General features: G+C 44.0%; 2 protein-coding genes across 3 annotated transcripts; one reads left to right on the forward strand and one right to left on the reverse strand.

The window, feature by feature from the left end:
• The first annotated feature begins 641 nt into the window (after positions 1-641).
• On the forward strand, positions 642-4,495 carry LOC101743540 (leucine carboxyl methyltransferase 1). Its single transcript, XM_021348949.3, has 3 exons — positions 642-1,123; positions 1,483-1,666; positions 2,251-4,495. Exons 1-3 carry the CDS (start codon positions 908-910, stop codon positions 2,796-2,798), a joined length of 948 nt encoding a protein of 315 aa, XP_021204624.1. The 5' UTR covers positions 642-907; the 3' UTR covers positions 2,799-4,495.
• Positions 4,496-6,303: 1,808 nt separating this feature from the next.
• On the reverse strand, positions 6,304-13,773 carry LOC101744797 (integrator complex subunit 9). 2 transcript variants are annotated; one of them, XM_021348948.3, is made up of 5 exons: positions 13,473-13,772; positions 12,588-12,779; positions 11,768-11,970; positions 10,709-11,577; positions 6,304-7,157 (listed from the first exon to the last, which is right to left on the reverse strand). In XM_021348948.3, the coding sequence occupies exons 1-5, from the start codon at positions 13,479-13,481 to the stop codon at positions 6,490-6,492; spliced, it is 1,941 nt and encodes a 646-aa protein (XP_021204623.2). In that variant the 5' UTR covers positions 13,482-13,772; the 3' UTR covers positions 6,304-6,489. The 2 variants fall into 2 exon arrangements, with proteins under 2 accessions (XP_021204623.2, XP_062524486.1); XM_062668502.1 differs by lacking the exon at positions 12,588-12,779 and having other exon boundaries at positions 13,473-13,773.
• Positions 13,774-14,289: the final 516 nt, after the last annotated feature.

Consider the following 14,289-nt stretch of genomic DNA (forward strand, 5'->3'; position numbering starts at 1 on the left):
GCCTCATTAGACGGAGACGGAGATATTTACGTATAATCATGTTTCATTTTATGTACGCACTGAAATACTATTATATTGTTTTCCTGCGAGTTAAAGTGCTGAGTAAGAACGAGATAGATATATGTTTATGTATGTGCCTTCAAAATGGGTGCTATTTATATAAGCAATTGTACGTATAGAACAATATGTCGTGTCCCTACTATATAGGTCTATGGTTTTTTATCTCTTTGATAGTTGTACATACACTTCTGTCAGTGTCAAATCTTGAAATCTTTGTTAAGCTTTGAACAGTGGCTTTGAAAGATGCAAGTGAGCCATAACGCAAGAATAATTGTTAATGGCTAGTTAAGAGAATAGCTATTGTTTATTTTATGTAACCAATGTAAATGTATTACAAATCATATTAGCGCGACTTTGAATGAAGATTTTACAATAATTATGAAACACTATATAATTATGACTAAGACCTCATGTCGCAAGATGGGTGGGAGCATTCACATTGTGATATCCATAGATTCTGGTATGCACTTAATACCAGGTGGGCTATGAGTTCATCCACACATCTTAGTCATGAAAGATAAAAGTGAAGTGCAAAAGGATAGGAGAATGATACAATTGCTTTACGTCACTTCACTTCATTTAATTGGAATCAAATTAAAAGGATTTCATTCCATTGCCATTCGGTTCAATGAATACAAATTCATAACTTTTCATTTGCTTTTAGTACAATAGACTAAAGGTCTTTTCATCCAAAAATTCGGCTGTATGGGCTATATCTTTTTACACATGCAATTAGAAAAGTCAAACAAAAATATCAAAATTAGATATTTGGCATAGATAACATTACACATATCTACGAGTATTTGGTGATGAAAAGGCAATTCAATCGTGATAAATAACAAAGAGAATGGATAATAGGATATGGTCTGCGGAAGAGGAGGCGATAATCGCGACGAACACGGAGGCTACCGAGTGCAAGCGATGTGCCGTCGAATTAGGCTACTGGAAGGATGATTACATTGGATACTTCGCTAAACATGTTGACCGAAAAGCACCAGAGATCAATCGGGGATACTACGCCAGGGTCAAGGGGGTCGAGATGTTCATACATCAATTCTTGGAGGTTTGTTTAGACACGGAATACCTTACTGTACACCTAGTTATATACAAACGCACATTTTAAAAGCATAATTTAATCATCAATGTAATTTTATTATATTATATTACTATTTGCTCTGTAGTGTTCTCAGTCTACATTATGACCATTACATATTATTAGAGCTTCTGTGTGTGTGGGATAGCTTTTATGCAATCATATTAAATTTTTGACCTGCGTCAAGATAGCTACTGAAAGAAAAAAAAACATATCATAAGTAGTTACTATTTCTCGTGGATACAAGTAATGCAAGTTGCAAAACTGAGTTGGTAGTCCCAATATTGATTGATATGTTGTTCTCAGTAAAAAATGTCTGAAACTTTTAGAGATGTGATACTAAATGCCAGATTATAAATCTTGGCTGTGGATTCGACACTCTTTACTGGAGACTGAAGGACACGACCCAAGCAGTTGGCAATTTTATAGAGTTGGATTTTCCAGCTGTTACTGCAAAGAAGGCTCATATCATCAAGCGCAACAAAGCACTACTGGAAAAGATTTGTAATGAAGGTACATAATCCTTATAAACGTATATGATGTTGTACAATCATTTTGAGAGACACTAATAAAATTTTTTGTTGAAAAGTTATTAATAGCTCTGTAGACTCAATATGAGTGACTTGGCTTGCATATGGATATTGGTTTTTAAAGTATGTATGACTAATCTAGAGTTTTGGTTGGAGATCTTAGAACTTATATTTCAAGATGGGTGGGCATTTACGTTGTAGATGTCTATGGGGTCCAGTAACCACTTAACACCAAGTGGGCTATGAGCTCGTCCACCCATCTAAGCAATAAAGAAAAAAATAATAATAATTATGGTACTAAAAATATTTCCTAACTGCACTGATAAGATGATTATGCACTACTTTCTAAAATAGATGTGAAAGTTGTCTATTTTTTTTTATTAATATTGAAGCAACATTGTAGAAGTATTGAATAACAAATTTACACTTACCTGATAAAGAATGGCAATATTCATGATGTTCTGCCCACAGGCTACTAGTGGGGCACCCATGACAAGTGTGGCGAAATAAAACCACTCCCAAGTTAAAAGAAAACTATAGGTATGTATCATTACAATTATTTTCCAGACGGCGAAGTGGTAATTCGCGAGGGCGACTTGCACTCGGACGGTTACCACCTGGTGGGGTGCGACCTGCGCTGCCTCACCGACGTGAAGCGCAAGCTGAGCGTCGCCGCCGCGGGCGCGCCCACGCTGGTGCTGGCGGAGTGCGTGCTGGTGTACCTGCGCTCCGACGCGGCCGACGCGCTGCTGCGCCACCTGGCGGCCGCGTTCCCGCGCTGCGTGCTGCTCACGTACGAGCAGTGCAGCCTGGACGACAAGTTCGGCGAGGTGATGGCGCGCAACCTGCGGGGCCGCGGCGTGGCGGCGCCGGGGCGCTCGCACGCGCTGGGCCCGGCGGACGGCGCGGCGCGGCTGCAGACGCTGGGCTGGGGGCGCGCGCGCGCGTGGGACATGGTGGCGGTGTGGCGCGCGCTGCCGGACGAGGACCGCGCGCGCGTGGAGCGCCTGGAGATGCTGGACGAGCGCGAGCTGTTGACGCAGCTCAACTCGCACTACGCGCTGGCCGTGGCGACCACCTGCGACCTGTTCGCCGACATGGACCTCAACGCGTGAGAGTTCGATCTCAACACATTTTTTTAATTACATTTCTAAGGACCGCGAGCAGTCATTATTCTGCTCTTGTCTAATGTGAACAAATTAAAAAATAAATGTAAGACTTTCGGGACAGTCAAGTGTCACAACAGTTCAGGAGGGGTCGGCTCTGGGGGATCTGATCAGTCACAACTCACAACTCATCAACTTTAACGTGAATTTAAAATTTGAGCTTTACACACTAGCTTATAATTTAATTACTTTATTAATATCTGTAATGCCCACGTGATGCAATTTTGTTTAAAGGTGGTGTCGCAGTCGATTGTTTCAGACAATTGCAAAAATGGATTATTACAACTATATGACTGCATGAAAACACGTCACATAATAAATAATATACAAACGGTGTAAGAAGTCTGGAAGCGAAACGACAGAAAATAGTTCATTCATTATGTTCACGTATGTCGAGCGCGCAATGTAGCGCGAGGCAGCGGCTCGTTGTTCGCCTTACATTGCGCGCGACATGAAGCGGGATTTCCGTCCCGGGCACTGCAGCTGCGGACGGCAACGACGATCATGAGATGAAACGGAATTATTTCAAAAAAAATTAAATAAGAAAAATTTCTCAGTAAACAAATATTAGACTTTAAAACTGTTTTCAAGACATTCGATCGCCTTTTCAGCCAAAATTAGTAATTTTCACAGTAAACATTGAATATTGAGTAAGTGGACGCGCAGTGGTACCCCGGGGGCGCCCCCGGCCGGGCACCGGTGTTTGTGCTGAAGATCTCGCATTTATCATTTTATCCACTTTAAACTTTAAATAGCAATTTCAAGAAATAGTAAAAATTAGACTTGCCGATTTAAATAAACACAATATAGGGGCTTGAGCTGCCTCTGTTGTATTGTTACAATATTGGGCACCCGTACCTGAACTGTTGCCAGCTGCCAAATGTAATAACTCTGTCTGAAACTATTTAAAGCTAGAAAAGTATTTTTTTATTAATAACCGAATTTAAGATTTGTTACTCTTTGAAATCACGTATTGTTCGGGATTTATCTCCCGCGATGATGCAGGCGCACGGTGAGCAGGAGTCAGGAGGACCAGCTCCGGGGCTTATGAACGAACATACACGCTCACTTCTGCCATGTGCATAGCGGGGCAGAGCGGGGCGGCCACGATGTGTCGCCTTGAATGAACTGATCCTCAAAAACACTAAAATATTTAATAATTAATGTTACCAGAAAGAAAAAAGTCTATATAACTAAAAAAGTTCAAGTATGTTTGTAATTGTTCGCAAGTTTCGCGAGCATCACATCATACAGCTATATAGCCCCCCCCGGCCCCCCGGCTCCGGCCGCGCCCCGCGTGCTGTGGACGAGTCGTTTGTCAAAATAACTAACCCTAACCACAATGCATTATGCAGTAACTGACAAAAATGTTTTTGTCTGTTAGTTCCGACTGATGCCCGACACGTCCGCGGCGACCGCGCGGCCTCGCCGGCGGATAAAGCCGTTGTCAAGGGTGCCGGGGGTTAACTTGCTTAATAAATATAGTGATGAAGCTTAAAACAATAATTAAGATCTTAATAATTAGCCCGGCAGCATTAATTAACGTTATATTTGCACGAGGCCGCCCGCGCCCTCTGCGCTCGCGAGCTCATTGTTACATGTATAAGTGTTATTTATAAATAAATAAATGCTGGATTGAAGTAAAATAGCGTTTCATTGAACGAGACTACATTTTTTTAACAAATTATACGAACGAAGCCGCGTCCGCTCCACTGTCCCCGGGACACCACACGGACCGCTGCGGGGGGACTAGCCGGGACACTGCCCGAAGTGCTGCGGGGGGACTAGTCGGGACACTGCCCGGGAATCCCGTCGAGAGACGAGACATGAACTGGTTACTGTGTCGGTGCTGGGCAGTTTGTTTATTGGTAGGGCAGGACGGACTCAACGCCGCGGTAAGTGTTGTTGGCGCAGTAAGTGTTGCCCGCTGGAGGTCTCGCATCACCACAAACCTACGGTAATGAATTAGTTTCGCTCACATAACGAAGACTATGGGCTTTGTAAATGCACCGAGTAAACGCTGAGCTCGCTCAACCTTCCTGTGCGGCCCTTGTGAATGACCCGAGATGCGGCCGGCGTCGCTCTTTTGATTTGTTGCTTACATGGGCGGACGAGCTCACAGCCTACCTGGTGTAAAGTAGTTGCGCAAGTCCATAGACATCTACAACGTAAATGTCGCCACCCACTTTCTCATGTCTCAAGGTGAGTGGCTCTCAGTTTTAACAGAAAAACGTCTTTTATTTCGGGCCGGGGGCCGAACCTCCTACGAGATCCGCACGCCTAGGCGGCGCGCTAGGTATGTGGGACTTGACGATCTGCAAGGTGTTGGGAGCAGACCGCGGGACCAAGGAATTTTAGGGCCTTACCGCTCTAAACGACTCTTGCGCTCTTACACCCGACGTCCGATCTCCGTCCGGGGTCAGAACCCGGTCAGAGTAAGTGGGTTTCCGCGGTCAACACTACAACCAGACACGCGGCGCCACGCCGAGGACGCCCGACCGACGGGTCGCGCGTCAACCAACGCGACCGCGGTACGGCAGCCCTACCAGGCCGCCCGGGTGATGCTGTTGGTGTTCCGTGATACCCCGCTGGGCCAGAACCAGCCTTTCGAGTCGGAACACGATACACCGCCGACCGGGTTGCACTTCCACAAAGCGGAGATCGCATCGCCACGCGTAATTCGCAACGAGCGCCTCCGCTTCCAGGTCCCAGGGAGGCGTCCCGGCGAGCACGCACGCCGCCTCGAGTGAGACGGTGCGGTATCCGCGAACCGTCCTGACCTCAATCGCGCGCTGTGGACGTAGCAATGCCGCAACGTTGTCGCGGGTTAGGGCGTGGCGTAGAGTAATTGTAACATTGCGTATTTATTCAGAGGACATTTACAAATGACATCCCGTGAGACCAGCTAGCTGAATTAAATTATCAAAAATATAAAAGTAAAGACGTGTTAAAGGCTTTCAGCGGGATATGGGCGGCGGGGGTAGAGAGCAGGGGGGGCAGGGAGCACGGTGCGGGGGGCTGCGCGCGGCTGTGGGACCTGTTCAATATTGTTAGTTTAGGGGTTCTCCCGGTCGCAGCGTGTAGCAGCGGCGGCTCGTGAAGCGTGCGCGGGCTGCCGGCCGGGCAGGGAGGTCTGACTGACCCGCCGCCGCAGTACTGACACTACTGCATTTCGTCTCATCTGGCTTTATTTAGATTCATTTTATTTTATATAAAACGATTAGCTGTAAATAAATCAACTTCATTCCATTTATATAACAAAGTTGCTGACATTGGAAGATTTTTAAAAACTACATACTGGCAGCAGCGGCGTCGCAAAAAGCAGATTGTCGCACGAGGAAAAGAAAATCTTTTTTATTGAGTAAGACATCTCGCTACGCGTGCGGGGGGTACAGAGCCCATGGCGTTGTTCCTATACACATGTCCACGAGGGTTTCGAAAAAATTAAAAATGATACGTTATAAACACATTTATTTTCCTTTTTACAAATAAAGCTGTGTTGTAAATTTTGATTTTCACATTAAAAATATATTGAGAAAGTTCATAAACGACTTCATAAATGAATATTTAATTTTTTGTTTAAATTTTATCGACGGTTCGATTTGTTGATTGAACACACGCACGCGGGTGGAGCGCGGCGCTATATGGTGGGCACGGTGAGCGCCAGCGCCTGCCGCAGCGCCAGGCGCAGGTCGGCGCCCGCCTCGCAGAACACGTGCGTGGCGTGCGCGTCCACGTGCACCAGCGTGTCGTGGCGCGGCAGGTGCACGATGCAGCCGTCCGCGCCGCGCTCCACCCGCGCCTCCTCCGCGCCCGCGCGCCGCAGCTCCCGCACCAGCGCCTCCACGTCCGGCGCGCCGCACTCCACGCGCCCGCCCGCCTCCGCGCCCCCCGCCCCGCCCGCGCCCGGCGGCGGCGAGTGCACGTGCAGGCGGCTGTCCCGCAGCGACAGCGCGGCGCGGAGGGGCGCGGCGCGCAGGCCGGCGCGGAGGTCGCGCGGCGCCAGGCGGGCGGCCAGGCTGCCGCTGAGCGTGCCGCGGGCCAGCGTGCGGCGGCCGCCTACGCGCCGCGCCGTGCCGCGCCGCACCACCACGGTGGGCACGTCGGCGGCGATGTGCGGGCGCGCGGCGGCGGCGGCGGGCCCGGGCGCGGCGTACTGCTCGGGCAGGGCGAGCTCGCGCGGCCGCAGCTCGCGCACCAGCTTGTTGGCCTGCGAGTAGTTGAGCGACGTGTCGATGGGACAGTGGAAGGCCTTCATGCTCAGCGGCTGGAAGGGGGCCAGCGCCTCCGTGTACGGGAAGTCCGGTTCTGCAATATGACACTTGCGTACAATAAACAATAAATACAAGAGTAACAAAAAAAAATTATTGCGGATTTCGACTGATCGTCTCACAGTTGGGCTCTATAGATAGATATTTTTAATAAAATAAATAGAATCGCGTGAAGAGGTCCCGGCCGGGCCCGATTGTGCTACTAATTGATTAAATGCAAATAGAATAGGTTCGGATACCATATACTTACATTTTAATAAAATGTAGTGTGCCCATATTATTGCAATATTGGATCTACGAAATTTTCGTTTAGTGTACAGAAAGGAGACTGAAACGATTACATACATTTTTGGGCCCGAATGTAACGTGATGAAACTAATATGAATTAATAGATTCAGATTTATCAGTACCTTGCTGAAAATTATAAAAGTTTTCTCAATCTGAAAGCCGAGTTAATAAAGATTTAGTAAAAGTTAGATTATGTTACAATCTCTTTAAAAGAGCTGAATAATAACTTATTTAAGCATAAGTAAATGTTTATTATATCCATTGGATAACCTTTTAAATGTCATATTATGAATGAATATCAATGATATATATCAGGTATGGAATATGGAATTGCTATCCCACAATTCACACAGCGATCCATAATTTCAACAGTATCCAATGCAACAATTTCAAGTCAAACGTGTGAGCGATCTTCGGTGTACAGTGTAGAAGCAATTGTCATACAACGCTGGCAGAGTTGGAATCCGTAATAATAAAGCAGTGATCGTTGAAAATATAAAAACAGCCCGATAGATACACACTCAAAATGCGTCGAAGATACAAAACGAGTACCGGTAAAATGGGGCGATTAGGGATTGAGAGGCGAATCGGGAAAAAACCGGGAAAATCTTTCGATGCTCAATATAAGTTTTATATTCGTTACAAAATCTTCCATTTTTTGTAGTTTAATAGTAGAATAGCTGCTAACTTATAAAAAATCGCGTTTCAAATTAACTTCCTGTGGTGGTAATTATTTTAGTGCTAGAAACTTTGCTCTCTTTTATTTATTTGATAATAATAGAAGACGACTATGATTTATAAACGTTATTTAGTGTTTGAACCAGAATATATATTAAAAGTAAGTCTCAGTTGTTATTGGTTTTAATGTATTTGATTAAATAAAAATACATGTAAAAATCTGTTGTTTTTGGGGATATTGGGGACGTCTTAGGTGCAAATAACAACGAAAAAGGGGTCAATTGGGATGAGAATACGTGAAATGGAAACCACCTAAGTATAAATAGGTACAGGTTTGTAGGGTTGTCTATGTAGTTATAACAATATTTTTTAAATTTGTTGGTAAAAATCTGGTTTATTCGAAGCGAAATTGGGAATAAGTCTTTATTTGAAATAGATAAGCAATTTAATATAAGTAAGTTGATTTTGCAGACATGTAACAAGATCAATGAAATCTCAAGGTGGACAAAAATGTCTAAGTAATACATAATAAAATATTTAATATTTGTTCAGAGTGGGGGTATTCATCTGATTAATCCATGGAATAACCGACACACCTAATCTCTTAACCCAGATAGAAATATCAGCACTGTCGATTGCACCTATAATTGAGGTGATGTCTGCCATGTACTTTTGTCAGTTTTTCAATTTTTTTTATTGATGATCACTTTGTTGGTGCAATTAAATAAATAAATAAATTAAAACTATATATAAAAATAAAAGTAGTGCCAACCCTAGCAAATTTCTCATTTCGTCCCAATTAACCGCAATTTTCGGGTAAATAGGGATTACACCTATTTTTGCATTTTTTGCTTAAACTGGGATGCTAGTTGCATAATTTTAAATTAGACAACAAAGATGCCCCCAAGACTCAATCATTTTGATCCTGATATACCATTATATACATCAACAACTACCTTAAAATTGCTCATAAAGTTGGAATTTGTCCCTAATCGCCCCATTTTACGGTACCGCAGAAAAAACCAACAAGCGCCAAAAAATAATTGTATAATCTATGAACAAACGTCATGTCAGCTTACTGTCAAAGCTGTCATCAAAAATACAATCGATTTTAATCGATTTGAAATCGATAATCGTTATCGATCGTTAAGTAATAATAGACTTTTTCTTCATTTATGTATATAATCGCAATTAAATCCGGCGTATACCGCACTTGTATACAACAAGTTTAGTATAAATCGCTCATTTAATTACTTTGCATTAATTACCTAGTGCAATGTTTTTCTTTTTATAATCCTGTAATCGATTAATTAAATCGATCACACCGTTATACCGACAAAAACTAACTTTCTCATTTTTCTCCGGTCCCAGAAAGAGGATTAAGGTGATTTTTTATATTCTTATATAAAAAAATATGACAAATTTTTTAGACTACATTCCAAGTTATTACATTTTTGGCCCACGATTTTCCGTCTCCTTTGGTCATTTTTTGCGGCGAGGCGGAGACTTGCCGCCCGGCTCGTGTCTCTTATCGTTCATTATCTCTCGTTATCATAAACTATTTATTTAACAACAATTGTGTTTTGCATTCTCTAATGATATTCGATTTCTTAATGGAGGTTTTTGGAGTAGGTTAAAAAGAGAACTACCCGAGCCAACAGTGTTGGTACAGTAGCGGTTACAGCAGAAAACATTTTAGCGCACACAGGTTCATCGATATCTGATATCTACAGTATATACGTACGAATAGGTACAACATTTTGCGGTAGGCAGCGGCTTGGCTCTGCCCCTGGCATTGCTGAAGTCCATGGGCGACTGTAACCACTCACCATCAGGTGGGCGGTATGCTCGTCTGCCTAAAAGGGCAATAAAAAAAATTGCCGGCTACTTTACAGAAAAATAAAGTCATTTTATTATTTGTCGGAGAAGACAATTATTAACACCATCGTCAGACATCGTAGGGGCGATTAGGGTAATCGAGCTAAGAGGAATATTGAGCACACCAATCACGTTTGTTGTCTTAGAACAATTTAGAAATATTCTCTTGACGTTAAGTAGTAAACGAAAACGAATGACAGTTCTTAGGACGGAGGTACCACTCTTCAGGAAGGCTGGTTGGTAAGTGTCGGAAATTGTGCTGTGTTGTGTTTAGCTACCAAATTAATGACTGAAAAACTTCCAACCCTCTCCTCCCCTAATCGTCTTGTAGGGGTGTTTTCGTTTGTGGCAACGCCAAGGTTAAAGCAGGGTCTAACTAACAGGGCGACGGCTTACGATTATTAAAAAGAATTTATTTTTCATTGTAAGTGACAATGCGGTTCAAAATCCCTTCCGTTTCTACACAGAGAAGTACCTTGGCACCTAGACGCGTTGGTCGCGCGAACGATCGTTCAGTTCGCGCGGCGCCCACTTACCAGGTTTACTAACTCAGCGGTAGATTGAGTACCTTCAACTTCTTGGGTTGCGATTCCGACCCGGTGGTAGATTCTGCGAAACACTACTATTGCTAGGACTAGTGTTGGCACATTCTTTCTGGTAGAGCCCATGTGCTCATTTACTCGTCCGCGACCAGTTGGAATTGTCCCCTAAACCATAATCGAGCCGGGAGAGCGGGCTGCGTACCTGTGAATATGATGGCGTGCAGCGGGTTGCAGGCCCACAGCTCGACGAGGTGCACGGCGGCGCCGAAGCGCAGGCTGGGGTGTCCGCAGAAGACGACGCAGGGCTGGCGGAAGTCTGCGCTGAAGGAGTCGTCGTGCAGGTCCCGCGCGTGCCGCAGCCGCCCCGCGCGCACCAGCGCCGCGTGCGGGAACGGCTCCTCGGGCAGGTACACGCGCGCCTGCTTGCCCGCCGACACCCACTCCGCCAGGATGTTGCTGTAGGCCAGCGACGCCTCGGCCGCCGGCGACACCACGTACAGCGGCACGTGCGCCAGCCCCGCCGTGTCCAGGTGCGCCGACAGGCACTCCAGCAGGTCGTACAGCACGCCGCTGGGGTACACGGGGCACAGCACGGAGCCGCCGGCGCGCAGCGTGACGGTGGCGTGCACGCACAGGTCGCCCAGCATGTGGTCCGGGTTGTGCGCCGGCGTCTGCGTGAGCGCGGCCAGCACCAGCAGGTCGGCGCCCCGCAGAGCCGCCTGGTTGATGGGGCGCGGGTGCGTGGTGAGCGTGCTGGAGCCGCTCACGTAGGCGACCTTCTCGTGGGCGGAGCGCAGCACCCAGTTGGCGGAGCCCAGACAGAAGCCGGAGCTGACGGCGGTGGCGTCGAGCGCGCCGTACAGGTCGACCTTCTCGTCGTAGCCGACCACGCGGACGCGCGCGAGGGCGCGGGCGACGTGGTGCGGGGCGAGCAGGCGGCGCCACGCGCGGGGCCGCACCACGTCGGCGAGGGGGGCGGGCAGCACGTGCACCGCCTCCTTCCAACGCTTGGCCGAGCCCGACCCCGACCCGCTTGAGCACACCCACTCCGACAGCTCCTCCAGGTAGAACCTCCAAATATATTATCTTTATTACATCTTTCTGCTGCTTCAATCCATTCTGATACTGTACTTTCAATAAGCATATTCTGTTTACAATAATATGGTGTTGTTATATACTCTATAACCATATATACAATACAGAAATGTATATTTTTTATCATTATACTTTTGAAGGCATAAAAAGAATAGAGAATGAATACCTTCCTATTTGTAGAGTAGGTTCAGTGGCATACACTTGGCCCTTGAAACCTGTATCTTCTGTTATAAAAGGCAGGGCCAGCATGCAAGTGTAATTTGAGATTAAAATTACATCTAGCTGAGAAAAATCGACTACTTTATCGAGAGGCGGACAAAACTCAGGCATGCTATCAACAAACACTCTGCCGCAACACTCCTTTAGTTCCTGTAATGAGATGGGTTAGTTTAAATATCACCTGATATTGATTCTGTTTTTATTATAAAGAAATATCATTAAATTTAACATGTTATTACTTATTTGACATAGGGTTTTTAATCATAGCATTGGAGTCAGATTTAAAATATGAGTCCCTTTGATTTTTTATATCAGAAATCTGTTGAATGCAGTTTGGAAGGTACGTGTAATGTAACTGAGAGATACAGTTGGATAAGTTTAAAAATTATTTTAATGAGGAGTTTTGAGTTTTTTATTAATTTAATGTTTGTATATAAAATAATTAATTGATGAAATGTGTTTTTTTGCTTAAAGACTGTACCTAATGGATTCACCAGAGAATAAGCATTCTGTGAGTATTAAAGCAGCATACTGACTATACCATATTTAGTGGTGGATTCAGTATCCTGTCTGTTTTTGCTGTGATTGCCTCTTGTTTGAAGAATGGAACAACCATCATACAATACAACTGAGAATTCAACTTCATGTTTCAAGGTGGGTGGTGGTAATAATGTTGTCATGACCAGAGACTCCAGTAACCACTTTATACCTAGGTACTGATATATAAATAATGATAATAAGAAATGTAATAAGCTTAATTTTTATACCCCTTCCAAGAGTGGATCATTGTGATGTGGTGGTGTGTAATTAGGCAGGGATGCGAGTCGAGTGCTAGGCACTGGAGGCAGCGGTAGGAAGTTGAGCACAGAGTGGGATGACAGCCCACAATCCAACATTATGAGGAGCTCTTTGAAAGACAACACAAAGCAAGGCTTCGCTGCATCATTGCTTAAACAATACTGTAATCAAATCAAACATTGTTTAAGGTAAGCACTGGTTATATTATTTATAAGTCAGGGGTCCATATGGTAATGCTCAATTAAACAGATATGCCAGAATAGTGGAGCCATCCTGGTATTTTAAAGCCACACCTATTTTTCTGTCCCTATAGTACCTGTATAACAGCTGTGATCTTAGAGTACACATAGAATGATTTATGACAATTTCAAACCATTCTACTTATTTCTGTTCAGACACAATCATGCATTCCGATTTAACTGGTTAGTCATTGGATCCAAGCAATCAATACTTCAATAGAAGAGAGGGACAAATTCTTAGAGGTATCATTCATCTTGTGGTGCCTTTAGTCTCTAGTATTAGGTTCATATCCCAAAAAGCTATGAAATAATCACTTAAACAAAATTGTATGTAAAAATTGTGGGGATGTGGGAGACTGCCTCTCTACCCAGGATATCATTACAGTAAAAACGTATGGGCTGTTCTTGTAAAATAATTTACTATATTAATAAACTACTTGCAAATGGAGCACTCCACTGCAATTTGGTTTGTTTTCGCGTCCTGCAGGTTTAATTCTAACACAATCTTCTAATAGTATGAATTCTAATATTATTTTTGTATTTTGTGTTTCAAGTTCAACTCTTACATATTTTTCAAGTGTTTTGAATAAATTAGTGAAGATATTGCATACTTACAAGCTTCATTATTAGTTTATATATTATATTTCGAATTTGCGGACGAATATTGTTTATTACTAAAGTATGTTTATGTATTAGTAACTGCTTTATCAATTTGTCCGGCTTCAATATTATTTTTGCTTAGGTTTGATGAACCGTTTATTCAGTGTATTGCATAGATAATACATAACTGTACAACATCATTAATTGAAATAAATGAATATTAGGTACATAAGTACTTTCAAAATAGCTAAACAAAATATATTTATATTATGTAGGTAGGTAGGTTCTAGTTACCTACCTACAGATATTATCTGTCAGATAAGCATTTGATTGTTTTAATCGACAGGCAAAGGGAGCATATTCAATACATACAACTAAATATTTGTAACAAACGAGTTATATCTGTTGTGTAAAAGTAAAATGAAACAAACGATATTAAATGTAATTCATTAATTAACAAAATTTGTACTACGGTTCCATATTCGTTGAATTTGTTATTCGGAAACAATGAAACTCGTTGCATTTGCATTCCTCGGGAAAAAGAGTTAGCCGTATCACTCTCTAGTCCATTTTTTTTCCTACCTATGCTGATAGCCGTGAGAGGCTATTTCAGCTTCGCCCTAACGTGTAGGTGAACTCACGGTGCTCAAACCGGAAGTATTGCTAACACTGGCCCTAGCAAGAGCAGAGAAACTCAGTGTGCTATGTCTATGGGTTAATTTACTCGTCGAGCCCTTCGTCACAAGCGACGGGTTCGGCGAGGACGGTGACCGGTGCTTGAGGTGTGTACTTAAAAGTACCGATAATGAATCGGGAGGATCCGTAATGACGT

This window comes from Bombyx mori, chromosome 5 (genome assembly GCF_030269925.1).
Source record: "Bombyx mori chromosome 5, ASM3026992v2".
Classification (NCBI taxonomy): domain Eukaryota; kingdom Metazoa; phylum Arthropoda; class Insecta; order Lepidoptera; family Bombycidae; genus Bombyx; species Bombyx mori.